This window comes from Liolophura sinensis, chromosome 1 (genome assembly GCF_032854445.1).
Source record: "Liolophura sinensis isolate JHLJ2023 chromosome 1, CUHK_Ljap_v2, whole genome shotgun sequence".
NCBI lineage: Eukaryota > Metazoa > Mollusca > Polyplacophora > Chitonida > Chitonidae > Liolophura > Liolophura sinensis.
This window is the reverse complement of record NC_088295.1, coordinates 48,221,204-48,242,390: the sequence shown is the minus strand read 5'-3', so window position 1 is coordinate 48,242,390 and position 21,187 is coordinate 48,221,204. Positions and strand designations below refer to the sequence as shown.

The window sequence follows — 21,187 nt, the reverse complement described above, 5'->3', positions numbered from 1 at the left end:
GATGCTCCTTTCCCCTGCGAAGTACAGTGCCTCTTATTTTTACAACCGAAAGCCAAGCATTGTCGCCTCTTTGTTGAGACCTTGAGGAATAATGCAAGACGTATTCCACTACCACTTTCTCATTGAAAATGACTTTAAATATTATCAGAATTGTCTCGTAATGAGTAGGAAAACAGGCGATTTAACACAGTACTTCTACATGGCAAACTGGTGGACTAGGAACAAGTGACTTCACAGCGGAACAGATGCCTTTGGGGTGGTAGAAATATCTTTGCAGTTGGGTTGGTTAAAACCGGGAGCATGGCGACCCGTTTAATTTTCCCCTCATCAGCGTTTTTGCTTACTTGAAGGTGCAATGCCTCTGTTATCCCACATTACAAAATAAAAAGTGATATTTTTTTAACTTTAAATGTGACTCTTCATTGATACATATATACATCTGGAGTAGTGTTGTTTTTCTTTTTAAGTAAAACCTGAATTACATGATTTCATTGTACTAAATCTGTGTCAACCATTCTACCCCTTTTCTTAACCCCCTTCATAAAATGGACAAACCACAATCATCAAATCTCATTTTAATCTGTACCAAAATGCATCTTCTCAAACAGCTCAACATCCCTAACCAGCATGCATAAATATGCTTAATTTTTGCTTTAATATGGCATGCAGAATGTGTACAATTTATGAATTCAACAAAAATGTGTACCCTGTTTGCCTATGTCAGTGTACATATATACTCACATACTCAAGTGGAATGCTTCCATGTTAATATACTTTTTCTGAATAATAGCTTAAAGTGTCAGGTCTGTTCAGCGGTTAGAGATGGGTGTCTTGAGTGACTGCTGCCTTCAGTTTAATACGTTGTTCTTGTATGATCATCTGGTTCTGTGAATGAACTGTGCCATATACTGGTGCTCTGGTATAGTATCATTGCTGTAACGCCACCATTCGTGATTCATGTCATCACCATGCAAAAGAGGCAGTTTTGGTGCTAAAGGAATTACATGTTCAGTAGCAGAATGTTTTCTTACCCTAATTCTTCAACCTTTTCAACCACGTGTGCAGATAATGTTTTGAAATATTCTGAGAGAACTGTGGATTGTAGAGAAATGATTTGCACAGTGTTATGATGCTTGCATCTTAAGTGACACAAATAAATCATTTTTAGCATCACTTTCGTATTAGTTGTATATCATCGTCATATGACTGAAATACTGTTAAGTACAACGTAAAATCTCAAGCATATATTTACTAATTGTGTGCATAAATTCCACTTTAAAAAGTGCTTCAGGGGTTGAAAAGGTTGAAGATTTACAGTAATTGTTACAGATGGAAATTTCTGGCAAATACATGCGTGCCATATTACTGGTGAAGAATCTTGCTGCCACTTCTGTTCCATTTCAGACAAGGTCACAGTAGGGTATTAAGGTTAGCTGATCATGACTGCACGACATTATTAATACGTAAGAGGGTTAGCTGTTTGGCTTCATATTGCCTTCCCAGTTGGAAGGGAATTCCCCTTGAGTCATGTTGGTGGTTATTTAATCATGGGGGGTCCAGTGTGGCTTTGAAATGCAGTGTAGAGTAAGTACAGAAGTACAATAATTACATTGTAAATATATTGTAATAAATAATAAATATAAAATGTCATAAGTGGTGAGGTCTTTCAGAAACCTGTGGATGGCTGTGGTGTTGCCCCTGCCTGCAGTCATTGTGAACTTGAGGAGGGTTTCAGTCTGATTAAAGCTTAATTTAGACCATGTCAGAACCCTGTTGTGTCTGGAGCCCAAGTACCAATAGTTTAATGGGCCTCCTTTGGAATTTCAGAATTCATTAATATGACATTACTCCAGAGAAACTTGTGGAAAAATCTTCAGTTGCTAAGCGAAATATTGTGTAAGGAACTTTAAGGTGAATGTAAATAGTGGATTGATACTGGAGAAAGTGTGAATCACTGGGGTTAGGGGAAAGGCAGTGGCAAAACAGAAGAACCTTTTTTAAGCCAAAATCAGATCCCCCAGAATGCCTGCAAGTCACCATTATTCAGCAACTGTAAGGATTATACTACTGCCATTCATTGTCTTGTAATTGAATTGTAATCTCATATGTTTGTTATTGTTTTTAAAGATTCTGGAAAGTATGTGATATGTGCGCTGTTGAAAAGAAGCCCAGATTTCATAGCACCGGTTTTGCAGCCTTCTGATATAAACAAAAAAAAAAAAAAAAAGGACTGGTCATTTTCACAGAAACACTTGCTTTCCCATCATACCAAAGACCTAATAATGGTACTGCAGTCTTGCTTGGCACTCAGCCCTGACAGTTTAGAGCAAGGAAACAGGACTGGTTGGCCCCTTGTCAGTATAATGTGACTGGGTTGGGTGTCATGTGTGGTGGCTTTGGCCTGATAGTTCAGTGGGTGCAGCACTTTGGTGGCAAGGACTAGCCTTGCCACAAGAAGGCACAGTATATGAACACACATGTTATTGCTGCTTATCGTCATATGATTAAAAAAAGTGTTTATAACTATGTTTAACCCCAAGCATAAATATATGCATATTTAAGTTCAAAAGATGAAGCACGCAGTCAAGTAGCAAGTTTTTAAATTTAAACGATTTTTGATTTCGCCGTTTTTTGGGACAAAGTAACTTAGATTTTTGTGGTTGAGGATTTCTTCTGTTCAGAAAAAAAGCTATATGTGCCCAAGTGTGTACATGGTTGTGGTTATATTTACCTTCGGGATTCTGAAGTGAAAGCAATGGACAGTAATGATGTAGACACATATGGTCTACAAAACCAACACCTTAATACCTAAGGATAATGCTAGAGATCGCTGTCAGATGGGATAGAAATGTTCATCCATGCAGCTTTACCAAGGCTCAGATAACGAAGATAATTTACTGATGGGCCGGGCTCTATTATTAGTCAGGCATACTGCATTATTTTTAGATGTCAGCAAATATGTGTCTTTCAGTTTAGACTTGGTGTGTTTACCTGTCCTCAAGGGCATACATGATTGACATGTTAATTCCAGTTTTTCAATTACACATATAATACTTGTGCAAGGTGTTTACCACACAGTTATCCGTGTCCTCAAAGGCACCTTATTTATACATGAACTGTGTCTTGTTTTTAGCTTACTAGCTATTCATGACTTACTGATTTGTCTTTTCTTGTTTATTATGGTTCAGGCTGTTCTTGAACATCTGTATTATAGACCTTTCCGAACTGTCAATCAAGAGCACGCAATTGACCAGTCATAAGCAGCACTGTTGCAAATATATCTACTGGATGTCCCACATGTTGGTTACAAATGTTCAATCTTTCTGTGACGTCAATTGCTTTCACTGGGAAAGGAATGAAATGTATTCTGTCCCGCTGTCAGTTGCATGCGGTGTAATATGTAATGTACATATTAAACAGAGATATATATTTTACACCCAGACGCCATGACATAGAAAAAGAAACGTTTGTTTCAAGACATTCCAGTCTGAGCTCAGCAGTATGACATCATAATACATGTAGGGTAAATTTTCACATTTCTACGTCACGCAACAATAAGACACGACCCCATACATACTGAGCTTTGACGTATTTACGTCAATAATTTACGTTCTCAATAATTTCATAAGCATTTTTAGAAAATGTATACTATGATGCTTTGCAGGGGCTGTTGTCTTAAAGGAGAAGAAAAACTTAGAAAAATGACACTTTAGGCTGAAAAGAGCACATATTTTTTCTATCAGATGGTGCATGTTGCATAATTTTGCGATTTTTCCTTGCTACACACGAGAAGCCTGAAAATGGCAAAGCTGGCATAAATCGCTGAGTCCATCCATCTTTAACATCCTGTAATTTATGCTGGGGGTGTGTTGTCTCTGAGCCAGTGAGAGTGGTTAAAACTGCCGGCTTGTTCGTGTAAACTCGGAACCTACGTCCAACATTCTGGTTTCCTGATCGTCAGGCGGAAAACGAAATGTATAGTTGCACTTCGGCAGTTTCTGACGACAATTCTCCTAACACAGAAGACTTTAGGACCAGTTCTTGGGTAAAATGGAGTCGCCCACAGCGAATTTTGGAGCTGACTTTATTTATAATTTATCAACTTTAGGTACATATTAGAATTTTTTTTATGGCATGCACCTGCAAGGAAATGCATTTCAGTGGTATTTGTTTGATATTTCAGTTTTCTTCGCCTTTAAGTTGTGCACTCTCTTGGGGGGGGGGGGGGGTGGGGAGGGTGGTTACCAGATGAAATGTGCATGGTTTTTATTCTCGCCGGAGAACTGGGGAATCAGGCCTTTCATCTTTTCATTTGGATCTAACCACTTGAACTTGAACCACGTATTTATATTAGTTATAAAACATTATTTATATATTTTCTGTGAAATTACGCCATTCACAGCAAAAGAGCTTGACGTTCGCTCGAGATCGTCTGGTACGTTTGTCAGTACGTTTTGTAGGCATTTGTATGGTTTTAGTTTGAAGACTCGTTGAGCTAATTTAATCTTTGTCTTGGTGTTTGTTGTGTAACCCAGTACCGCTGAACCTTGTTTCGTGCCGAGTCAGATCCAGAGAATGTGCAGCATTCGAGGGATTTTACCCTGCGGGGGTGTTAAACCCCTAACATTGTCATGTGAAGGGTTGCTGAGACATCAGATGTGTTGGATCCATCCATTGCTTCTGTTCTTCAGGAAACAAATGAAAGACAGCAACCTACCCTATTTCTTCAAGCATTTCTCTGCTTATAAACTAAAAAATACTATATGAAGTTAAAATCACTAGACATAAATTGTCACTGTTGTCTGTTAAAAGAATAAGGTGGATAAATTGCTTTCAAGGTTGTCCTTAAGCATGAGGAAATATCAAAGAAAAAAGAATACCCATCCTTCTGTCTTTCTCAGTCGCTTTCCTTCTCTGACGAATGTGGTACCCTAATTTTTCAAATTTTTAGGAGATGTAATAGTAGTGTTGAAAGCAATGAATTACATTTCTCTCCCAGTTTTTTTGAAAAGTAAAGATGTGAATATGTTGTTGATTAAATGGACTAGCCATGTGGAAAGAAAAGAAACTGAATATTTCCGCTACAAATTCAATATGCAGGTTTCGAGATATGACGTTACGACAACAGAGTGACATCCCTTTGTGATATAACGTCGCTATGGGACAGTAGGGCCAATCTGGTAATTTCAACAGGGGGTGGTATATAGAATATAGAATACTAATTAAAAAGGATTAGACTGATCTTCTGAATCATGTTTTTGGATGGATCTGGGTTCCCAATATTGCAAAAATAATGATGTTATCCCGGTACTTTGATCTTAACACGATCAGTGCCATGTTATGAGATGGGCAGTTAGCCCTACCGTGCCGTGAAGTGGCCACGTCATTTTGCAGTAGGACGTCACTCTGTTGTCGTAATGAGGTAACTCGAGAACTGCGTATTACATGTATATTGGCTAAAAAGAGCAGATCATGTGTCCTAAAATTGAGAAGAATCAGGGTACTTTATCATCGCATATATGTGTTGATGATTTGGTGCTAAATTGTGGTTCATATAGCCGCATGAGCCACTGAAGGCTTATTCTTAGGAAAGCGATCTATTTTAAGGCCTTTCAACAACATTTCGCCTAGAGCTTGACCATATTCAAGATATTTCTGTATCCAGACTGCTCTTTTATATATAGATATACCACACTGACTTGCTTTGGAATGTATAGACTTGATTGTTTGCAGTATCCTAGAAAAACAGTTCTAAATTGGCTAGAAAATTGAACTGGCATTGAATGACTGCTCAGTGACTGTTCCCAGTGGGATTTCGCTTGTATAATGGATGCTGTAGGTCTTCACTTGGGAAACACATCGACAATAGAATAGCCGTTGTCAGTGCTCTTGTAAAGCTAAGGTGACCGTTTTCAATCAATATAGTGTTACGGTATAGAGCTAGCTTGCATACACTGACTAGACGTCTGTCCCAGTCTGACGCTATGCTGGTCTATGGTCTATACCAGTTCATATGCTGTCTATTTTCCTACAGACTATGTATGACTGTGCATGTTGTTTGCTTATAGACCTGTGCTGAATTAACTACTTGAGGATTGTCATACACTACCACATTTTCCTCTCCCCATAAAACAAAAAGCTATCAAACATTTACAAGTGAAATCTTCTTGAGCAGAAAGTGAAAATTCACTCGGATATTTAAGTTAAGAAATAGGTAGGCCTGCCAAAGCATTGTTCTCAACACCATGCAATTTATACCATTTAACCAGCATGATGTGTCAAATTAAGCGTTTGCTAACATATTCTTCTTTCCATCCATGATGCTGTATGCAGTGATGCCGCAATAATAAGCAATAGTACACACTTAAAATACAGATACATGTATAGTAAATTTAAATTGATGATAAATTCAGTAAATAATACATACTGATTTTGACGATTTTTCTTGTTTATGAAAAACTGAACCGAATATCTAATTATCCTGATTTGTATTCTATACAGGTACATGCATAGTCGAAAGTCTTACATTCTAGAACACAGGGTAGCTGAGGCTGTCTGATTCAGATATTTATTAAATTGCCTTTTATTCATGCTTTCATTATTGAAAAGACGGGAAGAATTTTTTAGCAGCAAACTGAATAGGTTTTGATTATTGGCATGTTCAGCCAAATTATGGATTTTACTTCTTTGTGAAATTTTTTACTCATTTTGAAAATCCGTCTTTTTGACTCGCAATTCTCTGACAGGCATTTCTGGAGTGATCATATTTTTCAATCTGTGGTGGCCTTGTTATATAGTATTTTGTATTTTCAAACGGTAAAAATTTCCAAGCTGTGGACTGTCACTTGCTTTATTGGGTTATTGCATATGAAGTTTTAAATGGAGTTAAGGAGAACACTATTTTGAGTATTGATACTGTGTGTACTTTGTATGGCATTAATTTATAAGAAAGAAGAAGAAAAAACAAAACAAGCACAATTGAAATTAATTCTGAAAGTGGATGTTTAGGAACACATTTTTGCAATAATTAAACTGTTTTACAGTAAAGCAAAATGCACATGTAATTATTATCCTCAGCAAATAGTGTTAAAAAAAGATTACATGGGCATTACATGTAGCTTTCATTCCTATGTGTGCTTTAACAAGAAAATTCTGAAATTGATTGAAATGGACAGTGTTACTAATCTGTCATTCGGCTTGTAGTGCTATTTTGAATGATCATTTTAATGTGCAAAACACATACATGTATTTAAATATAGGGATAAGAAATTGGCATTTCAACTTGCAAAATTCAGTTTTAGAGGATATATAGTGTAACATTTAACATGCGCAGTTTATGTAAAGTTCAAAGGCCAAGTAGCCTACTGGTCATGCATGCATGTATGTTTAATTACTATTCTGTGGCTGGGTACGTTGTTACAGTGAGGCAGAACTTAGGCTGACCATTTGTGAGGAGACCTTTATTGTGCAATGCTCAAAAATTTGAATGATGTTAAAAGTGCTGTTGAACCCCGAACAAACATACAAATCACACACTTGTGGTTTAGTGTAAAACTGGCCGTTTTCACCTGAAATAGACATCTGATTTGGGATTTCACGTCTTTATTTAGTCCTGTGCATGTATATATTGTTTACTTGACATGTATTATTTTCAGCATTTTTTATGGTTAGCATACAAAACTAAAGAATGTGTGTGGTGTAAAAGGTTAGAAATGCTCACGAAGTCCATCTCTCTTATTGTATGTCATACGTGTAGCATAATTTTAGTACATGGCTGTGGTCATTGTTCAGCATACATTTAATCTCGGCTTGGCCTGATGAGGGACTAGCATAGAGGGAAAAGAAAAAGCTTCTCTCAATTTTGTTATTACTGATATCAAACAGATGTTGTTATTGAAAGAGTGATGGTCATAGTTTTACATCTTGTTGCTTGGGAAGATCATTGATTAAACTTGAGGTTGTATTTTGTAAGCTAGTGTCATTATATTATTATTCCCGCAATCTGATGATACCAGATTTTGACATTGGTTTTGGAGGGTTCAAGGGCTTTTTCAGAAGATTCCTCGTTAGACTACAAGCTTTGATTTATATCTGGTCCCAAGCAGCTTCATTACACATGCATGCTGCTGTATTTTTGCACATGTGAAAGACGTACAGTTGATATTTGACTTAATTATGCGTCATAAAAAATTCCGTGTAATCTCGGAAAGCGGTGACTTAACGAGGAAAAAAGGTCGAGCATTTAAAATGATATTCTCTGATGTATGTGGTGTATTGCGCAATATTAAACCATCGTTATGCGAAGTGTAGAATAAGGGATAGGGCTGACTCATCCTGTTGAAAACTATCTATATAAAGGGGAGATAGGCCTTTATATTGTGACTGTGTACTAAAGGTCTGAGTTCATTTATAAGTAAAATGATTCAGGGATTATATTGCCAGTATTTCACCCATTTTTTGACAATCAGTATATTAAAGTATGTGGTAAAAAAATGAAGTAATATATAGTAGTTCTTTTACTGACAGTAAATCAGAAGAAGTACAAATACATGTTATGCTTCTTGTTAATTCATGCAGATACGTGCGACTGTTATTATTAACGAGCTATACGTCTTCATGTACAGGTAGGGACTGGGGACCAGAAGCTTTAATAGTGTGTATGTGTATGTACATGTACCTCTGTATAAAGCCATTATGTCATGCAGCACATGATGGGCATGACTAATACGTGAATGATAAATTGTTTGATCAGTTGTGTTGAATTGAGTTGGCTGTATACATATATGCTCATGCGTATAAAATGAGGATATATTTACACGTAGTAGGTCTACTATTAAGAGCTTAAATTTTAACTATTTTAATTTCTACAGCTCTGACTAAACATTTACCATATATACGTCCTTGAACAAGGAACACATGGCCAAGTAACATGTTTCATCCAGGCCAATAAGTGTTTGGGCATGGCCTCATTATCATGGTAGTACATGTAGGCCTACATTTATGCAGGTACATTTATGTCTTTGGTCTGTGACCATGGTGTATCTATCAACGTTTACACATGTTTGGTGTCCTATTTGATTTACCCAAGCAAGGTAACAGAGACCTGTCGTTTCTATCAACAGTGTTTGTGCTTCAAATATTTGTTGGCGGGCTTGAGCAGTAGTGGGTGACAACTGAACACTTCATGACTTTATACCACATTATTCTAGGTACTGTACATGCATTAAAGCTGTCATAACCAGGACATTAAGGCACATTTGTAGGATATATATATATATATATATATATATATATATATATATATATACATATACATGTATATGTGTGTGTGTGTGTGTAATTTTTGTTTTTAGAATTTAAAGTTAAAAAAATAATCCTGCAATAAAAACATTTGTCGGTTCTCATTTTAATGTATAGGTAATGTTGCACTCAACAGACTTCATCTTAAACGTGGCCATTAATATGTGTCAAAATGTCTCAGTTGATATTGACTGTTTTATTTATTTATTTATTTGATTGCTGTTTTACGCCATACTCAAGAATATTTCACTTATACGACGGTGGCCAGCATTATGGAAACTGGGCAGAGCCCGGGGGAAACCCACGACCATGCACAGGTAGCAGGCAGACCTTCCCACTTACCGCCGGAGAGGAAGCCAGCATGAGCTGGACTTGAACTCACAGCAACCGCATTGGTGAGAGGCTTCTGGGTCATTACGCTGCGCTAGCGCGCTAACCAACTGAGCCACGGAGGCCTCGACTGTTTTATATTGTCATTTTAACTTATGATTTGACTTGTAATAACCACAATACATACAGTACGGTTATATCTGTAATTAGCTGCATGTTGTTTAAGTACAGTGTAAGATGAAGTACTTACTAGCAGTGCTCGCTGCGCCATTGGAATGCCAGAATCCTCAAATTTTCTGTGCAAATAATAGTGATATTCCTGAAGCTTTTATGGACAAATCAAGGCCTTTTGATCGACATTTGTGGAGACATTTATTCAGCAAAGTGGGGTAAAATCAGATTCTCTGTTTCACCGACTTGATATGTTGCTTCATCCTTTAGGAGTGGTTTGTGTGACGTCTTTATAAAGTACTGCTTATCTGTCCTCAATCTATAGAGTCTTTGTTATTCCTAAAGCCATCCGAAAGCATGTTATAAAGCTTCTTGACCTTTTCTAATGTTTCCTTCTGGAAAGCCTTTATCAAATAAGGCTAATGTGCCATAGAATAGATCGCACAGCCCTGTCACTCAAGAACACACATTTGACCAATCACATGCAGTATACTAGGCCAGTTCTGTTTCAGATATTAAGGTAGGTCAATCTCGTGTCTCTGAGATTAGTCCAGAACTGTCAGTTCCTCTGCATGGTTGAGGGTGGGAATGGGTGGTTAGATACGCTTAAATGTTCATTTTTATAAGTAAGTATACTTTCAAACAAGCATGGAAAATGTGTGTTTTGTTTTTTTTGTTTACAATGAAGTATTAATAATGAACATGTGTCATAGGTTGAACAATTACATTAGGAAAATTTTAGTTCTCTGCAAATTTACACTTTACACGCACATGTCAGTTCGTCAATTAATCCATCTGAACTCTGTTCAGAGGAGTTTAATTGGCTGTGTTTCATGTTATAGCACAATGTAAGATATTCACATTTGGCGAGTTTTTTGTTAAATGCATGCATGTAGGTTTATGTAATATATGCTATGTGTTTTTATGACTATTAATTACATTCAAGTTGAAGTGTACTCACACGCACTACTTAAGCCGTAGTATTAAGTACATGTACTGCATATCCATATGCTGTATGTGTGTAAATTGTCTGAAGGCCACAAGCAATTTACATAACTCAAGCCTCCTTAATGAAGGCTCTACATTACAGCTCATGGAAATCACAGCAAACTTCAGGAAAAGGATGACAGCATGCAAATAAGTGATCATGAAAAGAAAGGCTGGGCTCATATTGGTTGTCCGATAATAATAGCCGGGCACAGTTAGATGGCTTTTGGCTAACCTTTTAGTTTGATCAATATTCAGTCCCTAACCAAGCCAGAAGCTGCTGCTGCTAGAAAATGCCCAGACTGTGTAGCAGGTGCTTGTTGGAGCAGGCTTCAGAGCTGTATAAATAACAGATTACAGCTCACAGCTTGTGCAAGACAATAACATGTTGCACAAACATGACACTTTACCCATTTTATAGGATAGGGATGAGTGATGTTATAAGTGTATGTACATGTCATATACATGTACAGCATTCATTTGTAAGAGCTGCTGGTGAGGTGCAGGTTCAAACCTGGCAGTGGACACGGAATTTGTAGATTCTTCTACTCCCACTGGTTGTGGCACCTTGGTGATTGAAGACAAAAACGATGTCCAAAAAAAATAATAAAACAGGCAAGGAAGTAATTTCTAAATTAAAGCTGTACATGTTACATATATACATAAGGACATTAAGGAACATGGCATGAAGAGTCATATACTTCAGCATTTCAGTCACTAATGTTATTTTCTTGTAGCTGTAGATATCATTTAGTTGGTGTCCATTGCTTTTGTTTGAACTTTTCCTACAAAGTCCATTGGGAGATTCTAATGGCACTTCTGTTCGTGGCATAGTTTCCATGACAACAGTGAAGTTCTGTTGGCTGTGGTGCAATCGTCATGGCTACGATTTCTCATTGACCACTAAGGTCAGCCAATTAAAATGGGTCAGGCACAGACTTCCTCAGGCTGCTGTCAGTATCAGAAATAGTGTCTGCCAAGCATACCTTTAGATATACACATAACTGATGCATATGCTGTGCGCTCATACCTATCTGTACTTCTGTATATAGGTAGTAAGAAAAACTGAACATGAAACAAATTAAACTCAACATTTAAAATGTAAAAGTACTTTCAAAATTATACCTTATAATCAGTATTAATAACTTAAACTAGATGTTTTTTCACTTTCGTTTATGTTGTGAACTAGATGCATATGTGTTGATACATGTGGTTAAATCCTAAAGAATTTCTTATTTAAAATGTCCAGCCACATTTTTTTTTTCATGCAATGCCCCAGTTTCTCCTGGATCATTATTTATTTATTTTGAGTTTAATTTATCCACTCTTTTACTGAATATTCATTGCAAGATTAAAGTTAAACCATTAGTTACAGTGAGCTCTCTACATGTATATAAGTATTGTGATTTTCAGTTTTGATTACATATATGTTGATGAATTAAATCAACATATACTTGGACACTTGTTGTTTCTAAGAAGTTCTGGAAATTTATGGAGACCTGGATTTATGTGTTAATAACGATTAATTACTTTGTTTGTTTCAGAGGTACCAAGTTCTGGCTCCCCCAACACATACAGACCTCCTCCCCGCACCAAAGAGGTCGTCATCAAGGGGCAGATAATAAAGCTGAAGTATTGTTTCACATGTAAAATTTTCCGCCCTCCCCGCGCCTCCCACTGCAGTCTGTGTGACAACTGCGTAGGTAAGTAAACCTACATTCAGTATCTCCCGGCTTTCTGCTAGTGTCAATGGTATCAAATGCCTGGAAATGATTTCAGAGGTGATGCCTGATAAGACTGGTTCATTTTCTAGCTACCCTTATTAGTAAAGAAAGTGACATTGACAACAATTTACATGACAACTCTGTCCTATACCAAATAGTTAGCAGCTGTCACAATACTACTGCTGTATTTGGGACATTGTCCTTGTCCAGCTACTTAATTTCCAGGTTGATACTTCAGTGTGAATCCATTCATTAGACTTCAATAGCTTTCTGCCTCTGCGCGGTTCAAACATCATCGAGTTATCAACCATTAACACTTCGTGAAGCAAAACCAATCAGTATTAGATGGCCACAGTTTGTTTGCTCCTGTTTCTGTCTTCAATTAATGCCACACGGATGTGTGTTTTGGATAAATTGGTGTGGGAATATACTATCAGGCTAGGCAGCCGCGCTTGTCACGGGTACCATCAGCTGTTCCCATATCAAACTGCATGCCCAGGGGAAGAGACCAAGCCTGCTGCTCGATTATTGATGATGTCACGTGGCAGACTCTCTGGCACCTTTTTCCACATGCAGAGTAGTGGTAAACGTGATAAGGCTAAAAGCATGTAAAAGGTGGTAAATATGTGATGGAATTCAGATTGCTTGATTGTGTCATTGTGTCGTCGGTCTGTGGGGAAATTAGCTTTGACACCGTTGCAGAAAAAATTGTACATTTGGCGACAGACTGTTACATGTATTTACAGTTACGTTTTGCAAACAATCAATACATGTTATTGAATATCACTTACACATGCATGCATGGTGGTTTTCCTGACTTCATAACTTCACAGTTTTTCACTCAGTAATACATTCTATCACACTGATAGTTCGGGCCGTGTGCAAATATACGTAGTAAATAGAGATGACTTGTCAAACAATCTTGAGTGTGTCACTCAACACACTGGTCGGTTTGTTTACCTCCTTGAATAATATTATTTCATGCTTTTTATTTAAGAATTTGACTTTATTTACTAGTTATATTTGCTTTCAGGACTTTTAAAAAAGTGAACTATCAGAATTTCCTTCAGTGATAAAAGTGCTATTTCTGCACTTTATAGATATTTTTTCTGTTTTTTGCATTTTTGGTATTTTTACACCCAAATGCCATGGTGTAGAAAAAGAATCATTTGTTTCATAACGTCCCAGTCTGACCTCTGAGGTATGATGTCATAATACATGCACATGTACAGTGAACGTGGTGAACTTTCACATTCCTACATCACTCAACAATGAGACACGTCATACATATGCAGCTATGAAATATCAAGGTCAACTGTAGTGGCCTAATCTTGCCCTTGATTGGTCCAAAATGCACCACTTTTGCGGAGGGAGTGAAAAAGAATAGCAGCATGAAATGTCCTGTTTTTGCCACATTTTCTTCATTGTTTTGGGTAGAATAGGCTTTAACACCTTGATCTTAGTGTTTGTTGCGTAAAACCCTATACTGTTGAACTTTGTTTCATACCAAGTCAAAGTCGCATTCGAGGGATTTGACTAGTACGAAACAAGGTTCAGTGGTATTGGGTTGTGCACAAAAACTGCAGTTGCGGTGTTAAATCTTTCAACGTGTACATCTACGTATATGATCACCTGCTTTCCTTATACATTGATGACACGATGGTGTGGATCTTGAATTTTATCTTTTTAGTTTTTTTATTTATTTATTTATTTTTTTTGGGAAAATCAATTTAATCTTCACCCTGTAAAGATACATGAAGACACATCTGGGCTCCTATTTTTTTTATCACCATTGAATCATGCAAGATGCTCCTTTGGGATACACATTCATCCAATATTGATGAGAGGAATTGAGTTTGCTGCAGTTTTTGTAAGCCTATAAGTAATGAGGCTTAATGTTGTTAGCTTGTTTTCTGTGCCTCCTCAGAATTATGTAATTAGTGCGAGTTAAGTTGGCATCCACTTGCTCACCCACACACCTAGATGCTTGGGGCATTTGTCCCTACTATTCTGTAGGCACTTCAGATAACTGGTTTGTGGCTGTAGGTACACGTACGTGCGGCTTGACGTCAGCATAACTTCGTATTCAGTATTGATTGAGAAGGTCTAGAATTACATGTGGAATTGTCTCAGTTCACTTGGGTAATTTCTCTATGATTGGAGTCCTGCTGTGGGCATTAGGTGCTGATAGACTTTGTTTGACTCGGTCCTGATTTTCTGTTTAATTTATGAATGATTTCATGTTCAATTTGAAGACTAAACTAGATTTGGTGTGTTGGTCAATTTTCAATTTTCAATTTCAAGATTTTATCAGTCTACACAGAATAATACTCTCAGATTATGCTTGAATAAACAGCTTTGCAAATTCTTTGAGGAATGGGATGCCGGCGGAAGTCTGAAGTGGGACGTATTATGGACATCCCACTGGAACGTCAACAGCGCGACGTCACAGAGGGTATAGCACAGATGAAACCGCAGCACGTAACATGTTTTGCGTCGCGCACCAAAATGACATGGAAGTCTTGTCACACTAGCGCCACGTGTTGTGAGAGGAAAATCTGCTTGTACCCCATTACAGGATATGCCCTTAACAAGCATCCGAATAATTCCAGGCAGCAAATAGTGCCACTTTGGCAGCAAATAGTGTCACTGTGGCAGCAAATAGTGTCACTTTGGCAGCAAATAGTGTCACTGTGGCAACAAATAGTGTCACTTTGGCATTCAGATGTACATGTAGAATGTATATCCAGTTGCATTAATTAAAAGATGTATAAAAATGTCTGAATGACAGCTTTAGTTTTCTCGCAGAAATCAGTGCATTCCAGACGGCATATACATGTAGTGGTAGGTTTTGTGGATTTGATGAGTCTGTAAATATTAAAGTGTACATGTAGTTGTATGCGTGAACCATTCTTTAATGAACATCTGTACATGGAACATTTATGTTGGCAAGTATAACAGTAGATACACCCTTTTGACATTTAAAATAATGTATTGTCAGGTAGGTAGTGTGGAAGTGAAAGGGAAAGGTGTCTTTGGGATGAGGCTGGCATACATTGTTAAATGTGTGTGTGTTGAACTGTGAATTTGTGATCTAAAATCTCATCCCAAAAAAACATTTTTAGAGGCAAATTTATGTCATAAAGTATTACATTTGGTGCTGAAACTTACATTTTTTATGTAGGCAATCATCCTACATTTACATTCCAAACAAACTTCAAATTATGAGAGGATCTAACAAAATTAGCAACTTAAACCATGGACGACATTTTTTGGCATGTACTTGCAGCTTTTATTGTTAGGGTAAGCTTTTTATCAGAGCTGTGATGTTTTTACAGGCTGTTGGACTTCGCCATTCTGTAGAAAATCAAAAGAAAAGAAAAGAAATATCCACAGTTAAGACAGTGAAAAACTGTGAAGCTCATATCTGAATTTCCTTTAAAATGCTGATCACACGCTATCATGCCACCTTCTACATGTAAGGATTGATCGTGGGCACAATTAGAGTTGAAGGGGATCAGCTTGTTGTTGCATTAGACGTGTAACTGAGAATGCATGGCTATTTACGTTGAAGCAAGAGCAGTGATGGAATCTCCACATTGATTTTTGTTTTTTTATTGCAGAAAACCCTACACATAACAACACTTTCCTAACTCGGCAGTCGTTTACATATGATTTATTGACCTCCTTAGCGATTGGCACGCAAGCAGCCACATTATGGTTTAGCCTGATGAGTCATTCCTATCCACCTGTAAATTCGCTTCATTGACTTTCTGTCAATATTGTTATTTAGCTCATGTATACTTTATGCCGATGTCTGGTGATGTGGACAGGGAGTGGTCTTGTCTAGCTCCGTAGTAGGCTGTCGGTGGATGTGAATGATGTCATGGGTTTTTGTGTAGGACTTGATACCTAGCAGTGTTAGCATATAGCTGATGTCTGTCCGTAATGCCCAGCTGCAGGGATGTACCTACCCACTAATGAGTGGTGACACAAACTAACCCATAACAGGTGTCCATTTATATCAATGCATTGTTTATATATATGTGTATATATATATATATATATGTTTAAAAGAAAAAATAAAATGCCTTGTTAACATGTTACGTACATGTCAAAATAGGCATTGGGCACAAGGTTGTACATGCAGCAAAGAATAAGAAAATCAGTACCTAAGTGTCTATCCGCAGGGCGACCAGTGATATGTATTCAGTTATTTAACCAACATGCATGTAAATGGTAATATTGATTAAGCTGTTTATTGGTCCCTTTAGAACAAAATGCAACATAACAAATAATGGACACATTATCAAGGACATACTTCAGAATAAACTCTTTGTCATGGATTAAATAACTGCAGTTATGCTCAGATTACCTCAGTATGCCTTGAAAAAGCTTTTTTTAAATGTGGTGGTCACCAGTTAAAACTTACCCTCCTCTGTGGCGGAGAGGATTATAGCGTGCTAGTGCTCAGAGTAGTGACTCAGCATCTGATGCGGTGGCTGTACGAATATATGCACATGGAAAGATCTGCCGTCAACTACGCTCTGTCCAGTTTCCTCTCACCATAATGCTGACAGCTGTATATAAATGGAAATATTTTTGAGTATGGCAACGCCAGTCATATAAATAAATTGTAAAGTAAACTTTATGTACAAAACCTTACCTGGATTTGGCACACCCATTCTTTTTTTAACAACTGGTACATAGCTACTTGTAAAGCAGAACTGTGTAGTAATAGGTGTGATCGCTCAAACTTTTTGCCTTTCCCCTTTTTGAATAAGCTGATTCATGCTGCAGTTAACTGAATTTGTCAACCTTTTCGTATGTGAAAGAGCATATTTCAGTGCAGTTTATGCATCCTTTTAATATGATATTGGGCTTGCTCTCCGGCTGTACTTGGGAAGGTCCGCCAGCGACCTGCAGATGGCCGTGGGTGTTCCCTCGCTCTGCCACATTTCCTCCCACCATAATATTGGCCGCAGTCGTATAAGTGAAATATTCTTGAGTTCGGCATAAAACACAAGTCAAATAAATAAATAAATAAATACATTTCATATTGGAAACAAAACTACATTTATTGTATTGGCCAATTTTAGGACTTCGCAAAAAGATCAATTTTATCAGTCTACACATGATAATGCGCTCATGCAGAATTTGTCATGAATAAACAAGTATAAATGAGAAAAGGACAAGAGTACTCTGCTTTGACCGACTTGTCTGAGGGAGGCAATGTTCCCGATTTTCAGGCTACGTGCACATTTAGCCCATTCTCATGTACACATGCTTACTTATGTGTAGCTCCTGTTAAGTATGCTTGCATGCATACATCCATCTACATGTTGGTTTTAGGTGGCATTGTATGCATAAGTGCTTGAACTGCAAGTTAAACTGTTCCATCTATGATCACAAGTACGCTAATACTTTAACCTTTTCAACTGCCTGTGCAGCCAATATTTTGAAACATTTATCATTCATTCAACATTTATCAAACATTCATCATCTCTGCACCCTATTGACAACTATAATTTGCACAATTTTATGAAACTTGCATTTTTAATGACACATTAAAATAGCCCTCTGTTCGTGAATGATTGCTTATGTATGTATAACTCCCACTCAAAAAGAGTGCTGCAGTGGTTGAAAAAGTTGAAGATTTACAGTAAATATATTCTCTGCCTCACTGTCACTGAAAAACTGTTGAATGAAAAATCGCTGTTTGTTTTGTGTTTCAGAGAGGTTTGATCATCACTGTCCCTGGGTAGGGAACTGCGTGGGAAGGAGGAACTATCGTTACTTCTATTTGTTTATCCTCTCTCTGTCCGTACTGTGTATTTATATCTTTGCATGCGTGCTCACCCATTTGATATTACGTAAGTATTACTTTGATTCATATTATAAAGAGAAACATAATTTGATCCCTGTTTTTAGCAAATCCATGATTTTATAGCTCCATTATATTTTATTCATTATTTAGGACAAATGTACTTGTAATTTTCAGCATGTAAGTAGAAGATTACAGTATCCAATTGAAGAGTTCAGGCACAAAATCAAATAATTGCTATTCCTGCCAAAACATTAGAAAACCGAATTCATGAAATTTTTAACTTTTTCAATAAATTTGGATTTACTCTCTCAACTTTGTGATAGGTTTTTTTTTTACACCTACCCTCATATGCCTGCATTCCTAAAAAACACAATGTACGTATAAATACAAAATTTAATTTGATTCAAAATGAAAAATTTAAATTGATTTTCCTTTTTTTGCCTCTGAACTGCATGCTCAATTATTCCAGGACAAATCATGGGGTAACCTGTGCAATACTGTTAAATGACTGGCGCTCTCATTCAATTATCATGAAATTAGAATAGAACAGAGATGATTTAATTGTGATATGTGATTATGCTAGACTGTGACAGTGTGGAAACCCTCAACTTACTGTTCACCGTTGATATGACGACACATTGTGCATGTATGGTAGGTTCATGGAAGTGGAGAACTGCAATACTGTTCTGCCGTGAGCTGAGTGTATGTACTAATCATTAACCTTTCCTAGTAAGGAAAAAGTGTTGACGGTGCCTTCATGTTACATGTAACAGAATTGATCATCATGTTTGAAGTTCACGTGGTTTAAATCATCACTCATACATGTAATGAAACACTGAGTGACCAGGGGTAGTCCGTATAGTTTGACCCATAGTATGAAGTGTGTATGTCTTCGTGTGATGTCCTCACAATGATCGTGGACTGAGACATGTGAATGGAAAGGTCACCAGGCTTTTTTGGCTTTGTTTGAGGATTGGCATACCGGTACGTGTGTGTAGTTTGTGGACAGGTACTTACAGGTACACTAATTCTCTACATCTATCTGTACTAAGCATTTGCAGTTCATACATACTGTAGAGGTAGATATGGTAGCCCCCAAAACAGCAACAGGTGCATGTACATGTAGATTTAATAGTGTATTTCACCAAAAGTGTAGCATTTTGTCAGAAGTGACGAATTTTGCTTGATTTTAATGGATTCATGCATCTTTAAATACAGGATCACCATAAATTTTTGTGTAAAGTTTGATGAATGTCTTTTCAGAAGCACCTATTTGTTGGCATCAAAAGCTGCATCATTTTAATGGCCTTTACAGGTGCTTCTCCAAGAACTTTTTACATACGAAACAAAATGTGATATACAATATATGAAGAAGTCAGCTTCCACTTTAATTTGCATATGCATGTATTTCATCATTTGGTTCAAATGGGGACCTTGTGACTCCATATGTGACTTTTAGTGTGTAAATTTTATATTCTGTGCAATGGACCGTCAGTATACAGGAATATTGAAATTAAGTTTTGGGAATTTCAGTTTTTATCCATGTGTGTGTATCAGATGGCATAAAAAATTCAATTCTATATTTGAGAAAGAAAAACAAAAGGTATTCCTTGAGGTCCTTGAGAAAGTGTTCATTTTGAGGTATGTACTTGAAAGTACTTGGTTTGTTGCGTGTAGACTAAATATAAAGGATCAAATAAATAACTCAGTGTGCCAAAATAGTACTCATTAGTCTCCAATCATGAAGGCTGTATATTAAAACTGAATGGTCCTGTACAGTGCTGGAAAACATAGTACATAAGGCCCTTGAAAGTCCTTGAAAAGCATTTTCTTTTGCAGGCAGAAATCCTGTTTGGATATAAAAGAACTGAAAGTGAAAATTGAAAGAAAAGAACACATTTATGCAACCTTTACTGTAAATGGAAGGGCTGTACTTAAGGTTAAATAAAATATCTAAATTTTCTGTCAGCAGGGCTTGTTATTTGAGCATTTAATAGTTAAACATTGAAGGCTCAGAAGTCTCCTTTACACCGCCATTTGAACAGATTACATACGTCATCCAGTTTAGCTTTGCCCAGTATCTCTTCAGGACATGATATTCCAGACAGATTTTTGGCAGACAACAGTCACAAATGTAGGCATTATGTGGGTCCTCTAGAACATCCCCAAATCTTCCTTTTTAGAGTTGGCTTTCACAGACCTTAAAATCCACGATGCAGGTTAATCATATGGTAAGAGTACAACCTTAAGTACCTTGATGTCACAATGAATATTCAAGAGGAAGAAAGGAGGCTTTTCATTGGACAAGCCTAAAACGTGGCGGGACTTTCAATGTGCCTCATATCAGTGGATTTTCCAGTAAATGACGATGTTTAAAATGTTTTTTCTCTCCTGCAAAAACTTTAAAAAATCTAAAAAAAATTCCACACATTTCATATAGCTTTTTCGTTTTTACAGTATAGTTTGTGTAAATGGGTTCTTTTCTTTTAATATCCATGTACATGTATCAAAACTCCTTGTACATACATGCTTGTATAATATACATCCAAGAAATGTATTAAGATGTCAAGACTAGATATTATAAAGTATGTCCACAAATCTTCATATAATTCTGTAGGACGTGTTAACTGGGCAAGGTGCCATCCTTATGTAAGCCAGAGTAAGCCATTTAAGGTGTCGTTGTTACAGGAACACTTTAATAATAGTGCAGATGGGCATGTTTAGCACCAGGCAAATTGAGTCCATAGATGCACTAATTGGTGACAAGCTACCCCAGTCCATCAAGATTTATAACAGATGCACTGAATGGTGACAAGCTACCCCAGTCCATCAAGATTTATAACAGATG

General features: G+C 37.1%; 1 protein-coding gene across 8 annotated transcripts in view; it reads left to right on the top strand.

The window, feature by feature from the left end:
* LOC135468356 (palmitoyltransferase ZDHHC14-like) overlaps positions 1-21,187 on the top strand; it is a 63,064-nt gene that overhangs the window by 9,198 nt on the left and 32,679 nt on the right. For all 8 annotated transcript variants that reach the window (XM_064746629.1, XM_064746575.1, XM_064746583.1 and 5 more), the window contains exons 3-4: positions 12,333-12,491; positions 18,248-18,385. In XM_064746629.1, coding sequence (XP_064602699.1) covers positions 12,333-12,491; positions 18,248-18,385 — 297 coding nt within the window. The remainder of the gene's footprint in view (positions 1-12,332; positions 12,492-18,247; positions 18,386-21,187) is intronic.